The following is a 13,272-nucleotide window of genomic DNA, read 5'->3' as shown; positions in this document are numbered from 1 at the left end:
TATGACTGTGACTATTTTGGTACAAACATCTACCCACCAGTGTGGCAGATAGCCTTCTAGGATTCTACCACCTAATGGAAAATTTACTTGCACTTTTGCGCTTGCTAGGTGTTATTTTTTCCCTGTCTCAACACACTTCAATGACACCAGTAGTCACTGAATTATTAGCCCCTTTTATACTGCCTCCTCAAGGCAGGAATTTCATGCTGTTATTCTGCTTCGGTACAAAAGGTACAACTGCAGAATGGGGGGGGCAGAGTTGTCACTCCTTTAAGGTGACATCAGAGGTAAGCCCCTTTTAGATAGGAATTGTGCAAACTTGCAGGAGAAAGCCCAATCACTCTTCTTTCAAATCCCGCCTGCCTACTTTTGTAGAATGCGCCTTTTTCAGGGCAATGGGGGGCGTGAGCAAAACGTGTAGCTCAGCGTATGACGTAAACAGTGACGTGAGAGGGAAGCTGCGGCTAGTCAGTCCTTTGACGATTCTCTCGTAAGTCGGCCCGTTCTTCACTGTCCCCGTCACTTGACGATTAATGGCCTCTTCGTTTGCAAGGGCAAGGAGGGCGCGCAATTCCTTGTCTCTTCAGTTGCTCATCTTTACAGTGTAAGTCAGGTTTGCGTTTCCCTCTTGCTACTAGCTGATCGCTAATTCCTGCTATCAGCTGTTTCCTGTTTATCCACCGCCAGTGGGTCGCACGTGCGGCGTCATCAACAGCTCCTCCCACAAGTCTTCAACAGCCCCTCCCGTGGCGGAAGGCTGCCTCAGTCTTTTTAAACTAAAAGGGTTCCGCCAATAGCACTACCCTAAAAGGCAGAAAATTGGGCACCTCGGATCAACTCGCCAATCCGGCACTCTGTGTCTAAACGCTGTAAGCTTGCCGGCAAAACAGCCCAACATTCACAGAAAATCTGGCAGTGTGAAAGGGGCTGTAGTAACAGCCCTGAAGAGACATCTGTATAAAAGGAACAGCCATCAGGATGGGATCATGGGCAGCATGAGTGTCACTACGACCCACCACAGCAGATTTAAAAAGTAGCTAATAACAGTTAGCAGCTAACTCAAAGAAGAACAGCAGCTGAAAATGTCCGCAAATTGGGAAAACAATGAGATCTGGCCCTCTGAATGCCCTCTGAGCAGAGGACAAGATCAGCTGCCATTGAACAGGGATGGTAAGTTATTATTATTGACACGTTAATGCCATTGTTATTGTTTAGAGAGTGCTGCTAACGTGAATGTTTTATGTCACACATAAAGGCCAACAATGATGTGCTACATGTCACGCCCAGCCGTCACGCCTCTTTTGCTTCCACGATGCCAGAATGTCATAAATCACACACTGGAGCGGCATGATGTAACAGCTGTTTGTTTCTGTGTAACAATGACAAGGCAGAATAAATAAGGGACTTTGCAGCAGCCACATAGTGCAATCTTTTTGTAAAAAGGACAGCTGTTCAATACCTTGAAAAATATTGATATTCAATACTATTTGCGATAACATGGGGAAACATTGACATTGAGGGCTTAATTTTTTTTTATTATTATTAAAACATGAACATAACAAGGCTATGACATGACTATGATGACTTTTCTTTTCTTGGTAAGCAGTGGAGAGCAGCAGAATGATTGTTGTTAAGAACAATAAGAAGTGCAGCTGGTACCGGTGTATCAATACTGCAGAAAATGAGTACAGAAATAATTTCGAATATTCACAATCAATATGTATTGATAAACTGATATTTGATATATGGTGCAGTGTTGTCAAAAATATCAGAGAGCATATTGGAAAAGCAGAGATTTTCTCCTTATTGAGTAAGTTATTGGTGCCACGGCTGAACAGGTGCTGGTATTTTTTTGTCATTTAACATATTGAGGACTTGGGAAAACAATCTCACCCAAAGGTCCATCAGAGGCTGATCAGGAGCGTTTGATTGTATCACATGATCTTCCTCAACAGATGAAGTTCCATTTTTAAGCTTTTTTTTTTTAAATGAAATCTAATCCAGTTGATGATGCTATTTATGGTCAACATCTTTTCAGCAATAGCCATTCAATGTATTCAGTAATTACCTCTATATATAGTAGCTTTTATTGCCCATTGATACCAGCTGACTGTTGACTGTCCATTCTCCTAATGCTGTATCAGAGCTGTATTAGGTTAATGCAAACAGAACATCCTGCTGCTGCTTCAGCATTCAATTGGCGTAACAGGGGGTGGCTTTTCTGCACAGCAGCGACAGGAAACACTGTATTTGTCACTGTGGTTTGAACTTACTGCAATCATTTATCAAATATGAGGCTACAAAACAAGATCATGTAATTTTCAACATTAGTGGGTGTTTTTGATTTTGCAAGGGAGTGTTGAAACAAGAAGAAGCAGTCACAGTGAAGTGATAAGTTAAAGCAACGGGTTGTGAACCACAATGTTGGCTTCAAAGTTGCCAACTGCTGTTTCAAGGGTTATTGGTTAACTTTCAATCACAATTTTTTATTCCAACAAAGATGAGAAGCACTAAAAATAAAGTTACAACACTTACTAATGGTATTTGTTTTGAGAATGTTACACTTCTTGCTGTTTGCTAGCTCAATAATGAACTTTCAGTCTCAATATCTTGGACCTTCATGACCCAGCAGAGTCAGGCAGGAAGCAAAGATCATGCAACATGCAAATCATTTTTCCAGCCACAGCATCCAGCTACATGCTCCTGATGAGTGACACATTATCCCACCCAGTACAACAAATGCATCTGCACTGTCGGTAAACACTACACTTATGATAGATCGGAAATGTGCAACAACAACTTTCGTCCACACTAGATATCAAACAAAAGCCAGAGATTGTATCACGTTAAGTTGCTCTGAGCTGTAAATTCACAATGTTTAAACAGAAGGCAGAAAATAACATTATCTCGGAGCCTAACTAGTGAAAGCTTCTCTTCCTGACTGAGGATTCAAATCTTCGACATTCAGGGGACTACTGCAAAAATAATACAATTTCAGTTTCATCCCAATTATACTCTGGATTTTCACAAGACATTGCAAAATACTGGGATATTAAAGTGAAAAGGAGAACAGCATAATTGTATCATAATTACAAACTGATACTGCTGCACCCCATAATATTTACACACTGCAAGTTTTCTCTTCATCACACAGCCTTCATGTGGGAAACAGTGATTTACCACTGCCAACTATAAACACACTTCCCCGCAGTTAGACTGACACAAATGTCAAACTCAAGGGGTTTTCAATGATTTTAAAGTTCTTGTCCAGCAACAGTTTGGGTCTCAACGTTGATGTGTTTTGGAATAAAAAAATCAGATCTGAATCAATCGCATTTTTCAATCTTCTCTTGTAAAGCACGAAAGTGAAAGCCTACCATTAAGCGTACCTAGACATTCACACCTCCTTTTCACTTAAAACTGTGACCAGGCATTCTTTGAAAAGCTTATTTAAAAATCTACCAGCAAAGCAATGACCAGTGCGAGTGCTGATTTTAAAAGCGTAAACCTTTTTTGACCTATAAAGTAGAGGTAAAGATGCAGGTTAAATATGACACATTTTCACAAACAAAGAGATTGCAAATCAAATCCTTGGTCAAGCCTCATAGTGTTTAACCTGACTGGCACTGAACTTGCATTGTTGAGTGATGGGGGATTACAACTGCGTCCAGTTTGTTTGAAGTGGAAGTAAACAGCAGCAACTAGTTTAGGTCACCTCAGATGGCCTCAAAAACAAGACAGCCCTGTGGCGCACAGTCTTAACCCTCTTTGAAACAACCCTCAAAGCTCTTGAGTTTGTTGCACAGAGGTGTTTCTTAAAGGAATACTTCACCCCAACATAATAATTTGTTATGTCAATTACTCACTCTGTGTTACATTATTTTTGTGATGAAAAATGTGTTTTTCTCAAATGCCTCTGCAGTGAACAAAGAATCCAAGAACTGAGAAAATTCTTGATGAATTGAAGTCACAGGGGACCTTATTTTATTTTACCTTTACAAACTCTAGCACAAATCATGCAGTATAATCCAGGTCTCATTTATCCAATTGAATGCTCAGTACTTCCTTAACACATGTATTTTCACTAAAACTTTTTAGTTTTAGTACTATTGAAAACACTTCTGCATAAACAGTCTAATGAATGCACAAGTAGTGCACCTGGGCAAAGACATGCATTTGAACTCTGTTCATACATTCCATTGAAATCTCGCCTCCCAGTTTGTTCATTGGCCAAGAGTTCTGATGTCACTCATCCACACCTGTTGCTTTCTGAGCAATGAACAAGCATACAACCGGATAAATGACACTTTACAAGCTAAATGCTGTTGTTAAACACGGTCCCCATTTGTTTCAGTTCACCTAGAATTTTTTCGATTTTGGGTTTCTTGGTTCACTGTGGAGTCGTGAGAAAAACGTAGTTTTTCTTCATAAATTCAGTGTAACACATGGTGAGAAATTGATATACAAATAATCATTTTGGAGGTGAAGTGTTCCTTTAATGGATACAGCCTGACACAGACAAATGAGATCTGCCCCAAGCATGAGGACATCTGATTGGCATAAAAAAGCAAAACAAAGCTGTAGTGGTACCTCAGCCTGGGGCCTGTATCACGAAGCAGGATTAATGTCTTAGTGAGGTAACTTCAGGGTTAACCTTGGGTTTTCGGTCTCACGAAGCCGGTTCAGTTCTTATCGGGGTAGATCACCATGGTAACTTACTCTGAACGGCTATCCTGCTCCGGAGCAGGGTAAGTTCAGGGTTGAATCTGATCCTATAAAAAGCACCACCCACTGGCCAATCAGCTGTTCGGAAAAAAATGACTCCGCTGACAGAAATGCAGCCCAGTCATGACGGGAAGTTTAATTAATTTGATTGATTTTGATTTGAAAGTTTATTTTGAACATTAAAAAAGAAAAGAAAGCAACAACAACAGACAATGAAAAGACTGTTCAAAAAGGAGTGGAAAGAAGTCAAAATTTCATCCCACCCCTTCATAAGAAAGAAACTGATCATTTGCGGACACTTAATAGCACCATTAATTAGTGCCAACACTTGTTTTGTTGGAGGAAATGATCCCTGTTCAAGATACTGGGCCTAACTGACAGCTTTGCTGCTGGAAATGTGGAAAGTAGCCTATCATGTCTACACTTCATGGTGTTTGAGGGATTTTCCTTTTTGTTTTTTAAAGAGGGAGACTAGGTATATTTTTGCACAGCTGTTAATTTCTAACACAGCTCAGTATCAGGATGATTTTATTCAGACTATCAATTTGGTGTTGATATGATTTAACTGTGGCGTCAGCTTTAAGCTTTATTGTAACATATATAATGTTATGACAAAGAAGACCAATTTATCAGACGCAACAATGTTAGATGATAATTGTAATACACGCAATTCATCTGCGCAGCCTTGATTTCATGGGATTCAAGGGTGTGATCAGTGTCAGATGTACAGGTACAGGTACTGTAGCTACTTGAACCAGTGATGAGTAATTTAACCTATACATCATTTTATTTGCTACCTTGTTTTGTCTTGATTTTTCCCTCTCTCCTCCTCTATTTCTTTTTTCTTGACCTGTTTTTTTTTCTTCTCTATTATGTGATTTCATTGATGTTTTGACAGGGGAATTTCTTTGATAAGCTTTTAGTGGCTTCTAACCTCTCCGGTACTTTTCTTTTTTTTAATCTTGTAAATTTTATATTGTCTGTTTTTAACATTATGTGCAAATAAACTAATCTAAACTAAAACTAAACATTATTCATCCCGCTATGCGTTGCCACGCATGTTTCCTCCTCCTGCAGCTGCCACGGTGTTGGCCTTTTCTGTAATGTTGCTTTTCTCCTCCTCATATTTTAGTAGAATTAATCTCTGATCCTCATGAGAAATACTTTTTTTATCCTCACATACGGCACTCTGTGAGGACGCTCAGTGACGCCGCGCTTCTCTCATGATTGTGATTTGTCCGCTGCGTGCGTGTTCACAGCTCTTGATAAAGCAACCCTGGGTTGAGTTACCGAGTTGATATCCAGCGTCATGATACCGATTATCCTGATTGCCATTGTTAGGGTTAGTCAACCCAGGATAGGTCTGGGTAACCCAGGAAAGGTTGATCTCGCTTCGTGATACAGGCCCCTGGTGCTCCAGCAAACACAACAGTTGGTGTCATATTTTCATAATAACAGCAGCAGTTTCAATGTGAAACGGGTCATTCATAGTGATGAACCCTGAGACCCAACCTCCAAAAAACTGCCTAGGAGGCACCACAGGTTTACTGTAAAGTAGCTGCAGACGTGAAACACATCCATGTGTGAAGTTGGTAACTGAGGGTGTTTTTCGCTCATTAATGTATTGAACATACTGAACATTGTTGGAAATGTTACATGTTAAAGTTCAAAGTTATGCTTGTTCTGATTCTGTCATTACACAGAAAACAAAATGTAGATTTGAAGAACAAAATAATCTGAAACACACGTCTGTGTTCACTTTTCACATCCTTGTCACCAATTACACATCACACATTTTCTCTTTATCGCCCAGGCCTAGAAGGGAACACTGATTTATCACAGCAGCAGATGTATAAACAGACTTCCCCATTGTCACACTGACACCAATATTAAATTCAAGAATTATCAACGTCCTCTCGAGAATTTTCATTCTCAAAATCTACAAATGTTCAGGATCAATTTAAGCACCAAATGTGTCAGACATCAATATCTGTGTACAAGCACGAGCTTGTGGTATGTTTTGTTATGGCTGTAGAAAAGGTTGTACTGTTGCAAGACAAAACCTGCATTCCTATTTCTGAGGAAAGAAAGACACTGAGCATGACTCCAGTTACCTCTAACACAGAGTCAACATCCACGTAGTCTCTGTCCAGGTGGGTCTTTAAAGAAAACTACGCAGTGTAAGAAATTGAAAGTTTCCACAATATTCCCATTGGAATTTAATGTGTTTGTGGTACTACTAAGCAGTGACCTTATCCTACTTTATAGCCTATGGTATTTCTCATTTCCTGTAATATTTATGATACCTATACTTTTAAAGTAAAGGATAATGCCTAACATTGGTGCTCCATTATCAGTTTTGAATGCCCATCGTGGAGGCGTGAACCATCAGACGTGCAGCAGAGGCCTCTGTGAAGACCATTAAAAACTGATAATGGACACCTCGTCCCGCTGATACCATGGTCACTTACCAAAAAAAATAAATAAAAAGTTTGAACATTCATTTATATTTCTATGCATTTTGAAATTAAACCTAAAGTTTTTTAACCAGACAGAGTTTGTAGATGGATGTTTTGATATAGCTTTGCATGGACCCCTAAGACTTTATCATGAAGAATTTTCCCTGTTTTTTGGAGGAGGGGATAATTCATTCACTGTGGAGGCATGCGTGACTAACAAAGTTTCTTTCCCATATTAAAAAGAACACAGGGCGAGTAATTGGCATACAAATGGTTATTTGGGAAGTGAAGTATTCCATCAATGTGACGATTTCTTGTTTCAGACAATTTGGTCTCCTGGGACACTGGTTCCCAACCTGAAGGTCACGACCCTGCCAAAGCTTGCAAAGCCTTCTTGATTTTAAGGGGGGGGGGGGGGACTTTAATCTCAGCTGTTCATTTATTTCTATGATGAAAACAAAATAAAATTATTTTAAAAGATAAGATTATCATTATTATCCAAATTGCTCATTTTACACAAGCTTCCTGCAGTTATTGCCTTCACTATTTGGCTAAATTAAGCAGCTAATCGGTTGTGTACTGTTATTGTTATGCATTGAATAAAAAACGAACAATCCATAAAGTATGTCACTTTTTTAGGGGTTGTCACTTAACTTAGTGATAGAAAAGTGTCCCTTGAGGAGACGGGTTGGGAGTCACTATCCTAGATACAGTGCCTTTGGTCTTGTATGTGATTTTATCACCATGGAGAAATATTCCCAGTGACCCTTGTGTATCTGTAACAGGCTACAGTGTTATCTCTGCTGTTTTTTCACTTTAATATTATTGGAGGGACGTAGCTACTGTATGCTGAGCCTGAGATAAGTTATGAGCCTTATCATGTCAGAGGTGTATCACACATACTAAAATAACAATAACATTTAGCTGTACTTGCCAGGAGTGCTGGTCCTCGAGGAAAGAAGAGGACAGTGTGTGACTTTTTCAACAAACGAAAGCAGGTAATTCAGCGTGACATTCAGGAGCTCGTTAACACAGTAAATGCTATTAAGTGGGTTATTTATAGTTAGCTATGGCCGGTGGTGTAGGCTACTTCTGAATGGCTGCCCGGAAAGAAAACAAAAGCATGACATAACATTGCACAACCTTGTCAGGTAGTACGCGAAGTATATATACAAGGCCAATGGAGTTGGTGTATGTTGTGACATACACGGCAGTCATAACAACCCACCGGCGCTGACACCGGTAACGAAACGTACTCACCCAGAAAGGGTTGTCTGGTCCGCACAGCCGCTCCATCTCCGTCGCGGCGGGAGACCTGGAACCACCGGGGAGCTCTTTAACCACTCGACCGGTCGAGCCCCTTCTTGCCGACCGGCTTATGTATTCCTCGGCGTGTAAAGACGCTCGCTAGCTGTCACATGCCACACAGACAGGTATCTGTTACGGAGGCGCCTCGGACAGCATGGACCGACCTGCGTCAGAAACGCTCCACTTCTTCCGCTCTGCCGAGAAACGGAAAAGAAAAGTCATCCGGAGCCAGCGAAGAATTATTTCAATGGGAGGTTGTCGTGATGGCAGAGAAGGCAGGGCGTCAGCTTATGATGCCCCGCCCCCTCCACTCTCTCTATCTCTCTTCTCTCCTCTCATACACACACCCACACACCCACACACAACATGACTCAACAACATGTAATCACTCGTTTTTGCCGACTCATGTTGTCAACCTTTAGAGGTGAGGGAAAGTGAGCTTTACACATTTACAAGTGAAATTGGCACTGAGGGACTGTTCTGTACTGGTGGCTGGGGTGTGACTTTTTGTGTTTGATTTTTATTTTGATCCTCTCCAGAGCTACAGGTATTTTTCATTGAGCCTCTTACTCTTTGATGTTTGAAAGGTAAAAGTGAAAAACTGAAGACAAAATCCTGGATTTGAAAAAAGCATTGGTTTTTCACTCTGGCTGTGCATGCTGGTTAGTCAGTGGAAAAGGTTTATTTTTTGGCAAATTTTAAATAAGATGTATAATAAAGTGGTGTTGATGAAATATCACTATCTAAAGCTCAGATTTGATTTGTTTTTTTCCTGATAGAAGCCTTCATAACACATAAGTGTTCGAGGGCCACTGGAAAGTTGAAATCCATAGATAATTTCTGTTTTTACAGTTTCTGGCTGTCATGTGAATTGTCCTGTGAACTTTATCCTTTTTATGTTTTAAAACATCTTGCCAAAGGATGGCAGTTGAAAATTAGCCAGCTGGCTAACACTGGCGCGTTTACAGAAATGTTGATTAATGTGCGTTGTCCTTATAAATAAAATAAATGATAAATGTTGTATTTTTTTTTTTAAAAAAAAAAAAGACTGCAGTAAAATAAATACAAAATACAACCATTTAAATCCGTATGCCCGTTCCTTAAACCAAAGTACAAAAAAATAATAAATAAAAAATAAAACATAAGTCCCCCCCAAATTTTGCACCATCCCTCCCCCCTCAAAAAAGCTGAACAGTCCCTAAGTGAAACATTAATGATCCTCACTATGGCCAAATAAATTCAATATCAGTTTCATGCAAGAGGAGAGGTTTGGGGTTAAAGCTGTTACAAACAAATGTATGTGTGTGAGAGATGACAGGTGGGTGGTTGTGTAAATATGCGCAACAAGGTAAATGGCAGAGTGTAGACAAGTCCATTGTGCAACTTCTCAGGGCTAAATGAGGGCAAAGGGAAAGCGGGAGTCTGGATTTCATGACACATAGTCCTCACATACACACCCTCACAGATGCACATACTCACTGCTCAGCCCCACCCATTCAGAGGCTACCTGCTCCTCCCCAACTCTAGCTGAGCACATACTGTGGAAGCCCATTTTCACCAGAGTGATGAAAAACAAAAGAGCCTGTAAGTCATTATAATGAGAACATTTCTGATTTAATGAGCTACTGGTCTATTTAGAAAAATGACTGATCGCAAAATAATGACTTAGTATCTCAACATAATAAGAGAGTTTCTTGGAATTATGAGTTAGTATCTCAAAACAATGAGATTAGTTCTTACAATAATGATTTACCTATCTCAAAACAATGACTAAGTCTCTCAAAATATTGAGAAATCTCATAATAATGAGAAACTTCAAAATAATGACCAACATATCTCAAAGAAATGAGAAACCATCTCAAAATAATGACTGACTGACCAAATATTCATAATAGACCATGAGCCAGGACCCCAAATTTGGCCCACCGGTACCACCTGGGGGGAATAATTCTCATAGTGATTTTTAGCAAGGTATAGGCCTACATCTCTAGTGTTAGAAAAAATGTGATAGCCTTGCACTGGTGGTAGCTTTCTGTGTGCTATCACTTGATTTATAACCTCATAGGAAAACTGAAAAAGAGTGACAGGATATCCCTCTACAGAATAGAAAAAAACAGAATGCAAATATCTCAATACAAATAGGAGATACAGACTTATAAACACATACCTAAAATAGGCGGAAATGTAAAAGATGGGCATCTATGTAGAATGCTCTCAATTACTTTGCAATATCTCAGCCATGGATTGTCATAGCAACACATATGAGGGCTTGTTGGAAAGGTATGGTTGTACTGAATCCAGCGATACCAAAACTGTAAAGATAGCTTGCAGATTCAGGGAGTCAGTCCACTAAACATATGAGGTGTCCCAAATGAAAGAAAACAAAACGGTAGCTTTTGACTTCAGTTAATTTGTAGAGATCCCTTATGGTATTATTTAACAATTATTGGCCTGTTGTTTATGTTGGAGAAGTCAATAAAAACCCTAAGGCACATGTAATCACATGGATTTTAATAATAATATTGTGAATCCTAACGTAGAGGGTGCTGTACGTTGTACAATCAGAGACCAATATGGACCAACCGAGAGGGGTTTTGGGGTTGAAAACATTGGGGGGGATCTGTCTGAGAGAACAGAGTGATCCAGGGTGATGTAGGGAGGGATTGGTGGTTCTGAAAATGGGTTTGGGTCCAGGATGGTGGGACAGTGGAAGGAAGGAGTCCAGAGGCAGTGAGGGTGGAGCATTGGAGGGTGAGGAGACAATGGAGTTTCAGTGGAGGAGGCCTGGAAGAAGTAGAGGAGACAGCTGGTTAGAGCAGAACAAAGTGGTAAGGAGGATTAATTCTAACTACAAGTGTACATGAATATATGAAACTCAAGAGCTCGCAACTGACCAACAGTAGTAGGCTTTAAACTGTGACCAGGGAGAGGACGGTGAGTCAGGCTGAGCACTCCATGAGGGAATAAAAGTTGAGGTGACCGGAGGAAAAGATAATCCTGAGGCAGAGACAGAGACAAGGTAAGGCAGGGCACACCAAACAAGTGATGCGGGCAAACACTATTATTGTTACTGTACTATTTATTTCTTTTTCTTTTTTTTTTAAAGATTATTTTTTGGACTTTTTGCCTTTAATGGACAGGACAGATTGAAATGGGGTGAGAGAGAGAGTGGGGATTGACATGCAGCAAAGGGTTGCAAGCTGGAGTCGAGCCTGCGACCGCTGCAGCGAGGCATTGCCTCTGTACATGGGGCGCCGGCACTATCCACTACGCTACCGACGCCCCATACTGTTTATTTCTTTTACATTACCTAATAATCACAACAGTCATCCTCGTTTTCCACATCTTCAACTGAACTTTCCACACTATCATTGGTAGATGCCTGGGTCTCACATTGTGCCAGTCTACACGTCTGTACATCTAAGGCCATTTGCAACACACGTACATCTTGGAAGTGTGGGGTTTTTTGTACAGTTACAGGCCAGTAGATCCAGGATGGCCTCCAGTGCTGGCTGGCCTTCCATCCAATCTACCACCAAGTATTCAGTGTCCTCTTCTTTCTCCATCTTCCATCCTCTGCCAACAGGGCTTGGGACTTGGGGGTCGATTTCCAAGCACCTTCTCCATATACGAGCTTGATAGTTGGCTCACTGTGCATGTTTTCTTAAGCAGTCCTTACACGGTGGGAGTTGATGGCTTTCGATTTCACCTTTTTGGGTACAGAAAAGGTGATACCTGAGCTCATTGACCTTGGTGGTTAATGGTTTTGGAGCCTGGCCCAACTCTAGGAGTGTAATAGGATGTAATATGCCAACTGTGGCAGCCACCCTCCTATTATCCACAAGCCTTGTATGGGTTCTAGTGCCACACTTCAGGAATAATGGGGCATCAATCTTGTCTTTGCTGGCAAAGGTTGGAGAACGACCCCCAAGTCCCAAGCCCTGCTGGCAGAGGATGGAAGATAGAGAAAGAAGAGGACACTGAACACTTGGTGGTGTTCAGTGTCCCCAAAACAAAACAACATTTCAACATTTATCATTTATTTTATTTATAAGGACAACGCACATTAATCAACATTTCTGTAAATGTGCCAGTGTTAGCCAGCTGGCTAATTTTCAGCTGCCATCCTTTGGCAAGATGTTTTAAAACATAAAAAGGATAAAATCCACAGGACAATTCACATGACAGCCAGAAACTGTAAAAACAGAATTTATCTATGGATTTCAACTTTCCAGTGGCCCTTGGACACTTATGTGTTATGAAGGCTTCTATCAGTGAAAAAAACGAATCAAATCTGAACTTTAGATAGTGATATTTCATCAAAACCACTTTATTTTACATCTTATTTAAAATCTGCCAAAAAATAAACCATCTTTTACATTTCCACCTATTTTAGGTATGTGTTTATAAGTCTGTATCTCCTATTTGCATTGAGATATTTGCATTCTGTTTTTTTCTGTTATGTAGAGGGATATCCTGTCGTCAGGCATGACAAGTTTGGTAGCTCTCAGAGCTTGCACTGTTAATTTACATGGATTTATATGACTTAACCTCCATTCCGCCAGGCTTTTTTTTTTTTTTTTAGCTCTTTTTCAGTTTTCCTATGGGGTTATAAATCAAGTGATAGCACACAGAAAGCTACCACCAGTGCAAGGCTGTCACATTTTTTCTAACACTAGAGATGTATACCTTGCTAAAAATCACTATGAGAATTATTCCGCCCGGGTGGTACCGACCAACCCTACTTTTTTTTTTTTTTTTTTTTACTGTTCCTGAACTT

The 13,272-nt window shown here is 40.3% G+C and overlaps 1 protein-coding gene across 3 annotated transcripts in view; it reads right to left on the bottom strand.

Moving 5' to 3' along the window:
* Nucleotides 1-8,751, bottom strand: part of abcc3 (ATP-binding cassette, sub-family C (CFTR/MRP), member 3) — an 88,288-nt gene extending 79,537 nt beyond the window's left edge. Inside the window, exon 1 of one of the 3 annotated variants that reach the window (XM_049563518.1) lies at nt 8,445-8,751. In XM_049563518.1, the coding sequence (XP_049419475.1) occupies nt 8,445-8,480 (36 nt within the window). In that variant the 5' untranslated portion in view covers nt 8,481-8,751. The remainder of the gene's footprint in view (nt 1-8,444) is intronic. The other 2 variants (XM_049563516.1, XM_049563517.1) reach the window with 2 other exon arrangements.
* Nucleotides 8,752-13,272: the final 4,521 nt, after the last annotated feature.

Source organism: Epinephelus fuscoguttatus, linkage group LG20 (assembly GCF_011397635.1).
Source record: "Epinephelus fuscoguttatus linkage group LG20, E.fuscoguttatus.final_Chr_v1".
In the NCBI taxonomy this organism is placed as follows: domain Eukaryota; kingdom Metazoa; phylum Chordata; class Actinopteri; order Perciformes; family Serranidae; genus Epinephelus; species Epinephelus fuscoguttatus.
Note: the sequence above shows the minus strand (reverse complement) of the source record. Positions and strands in the feature narration are given on the sequence as shown.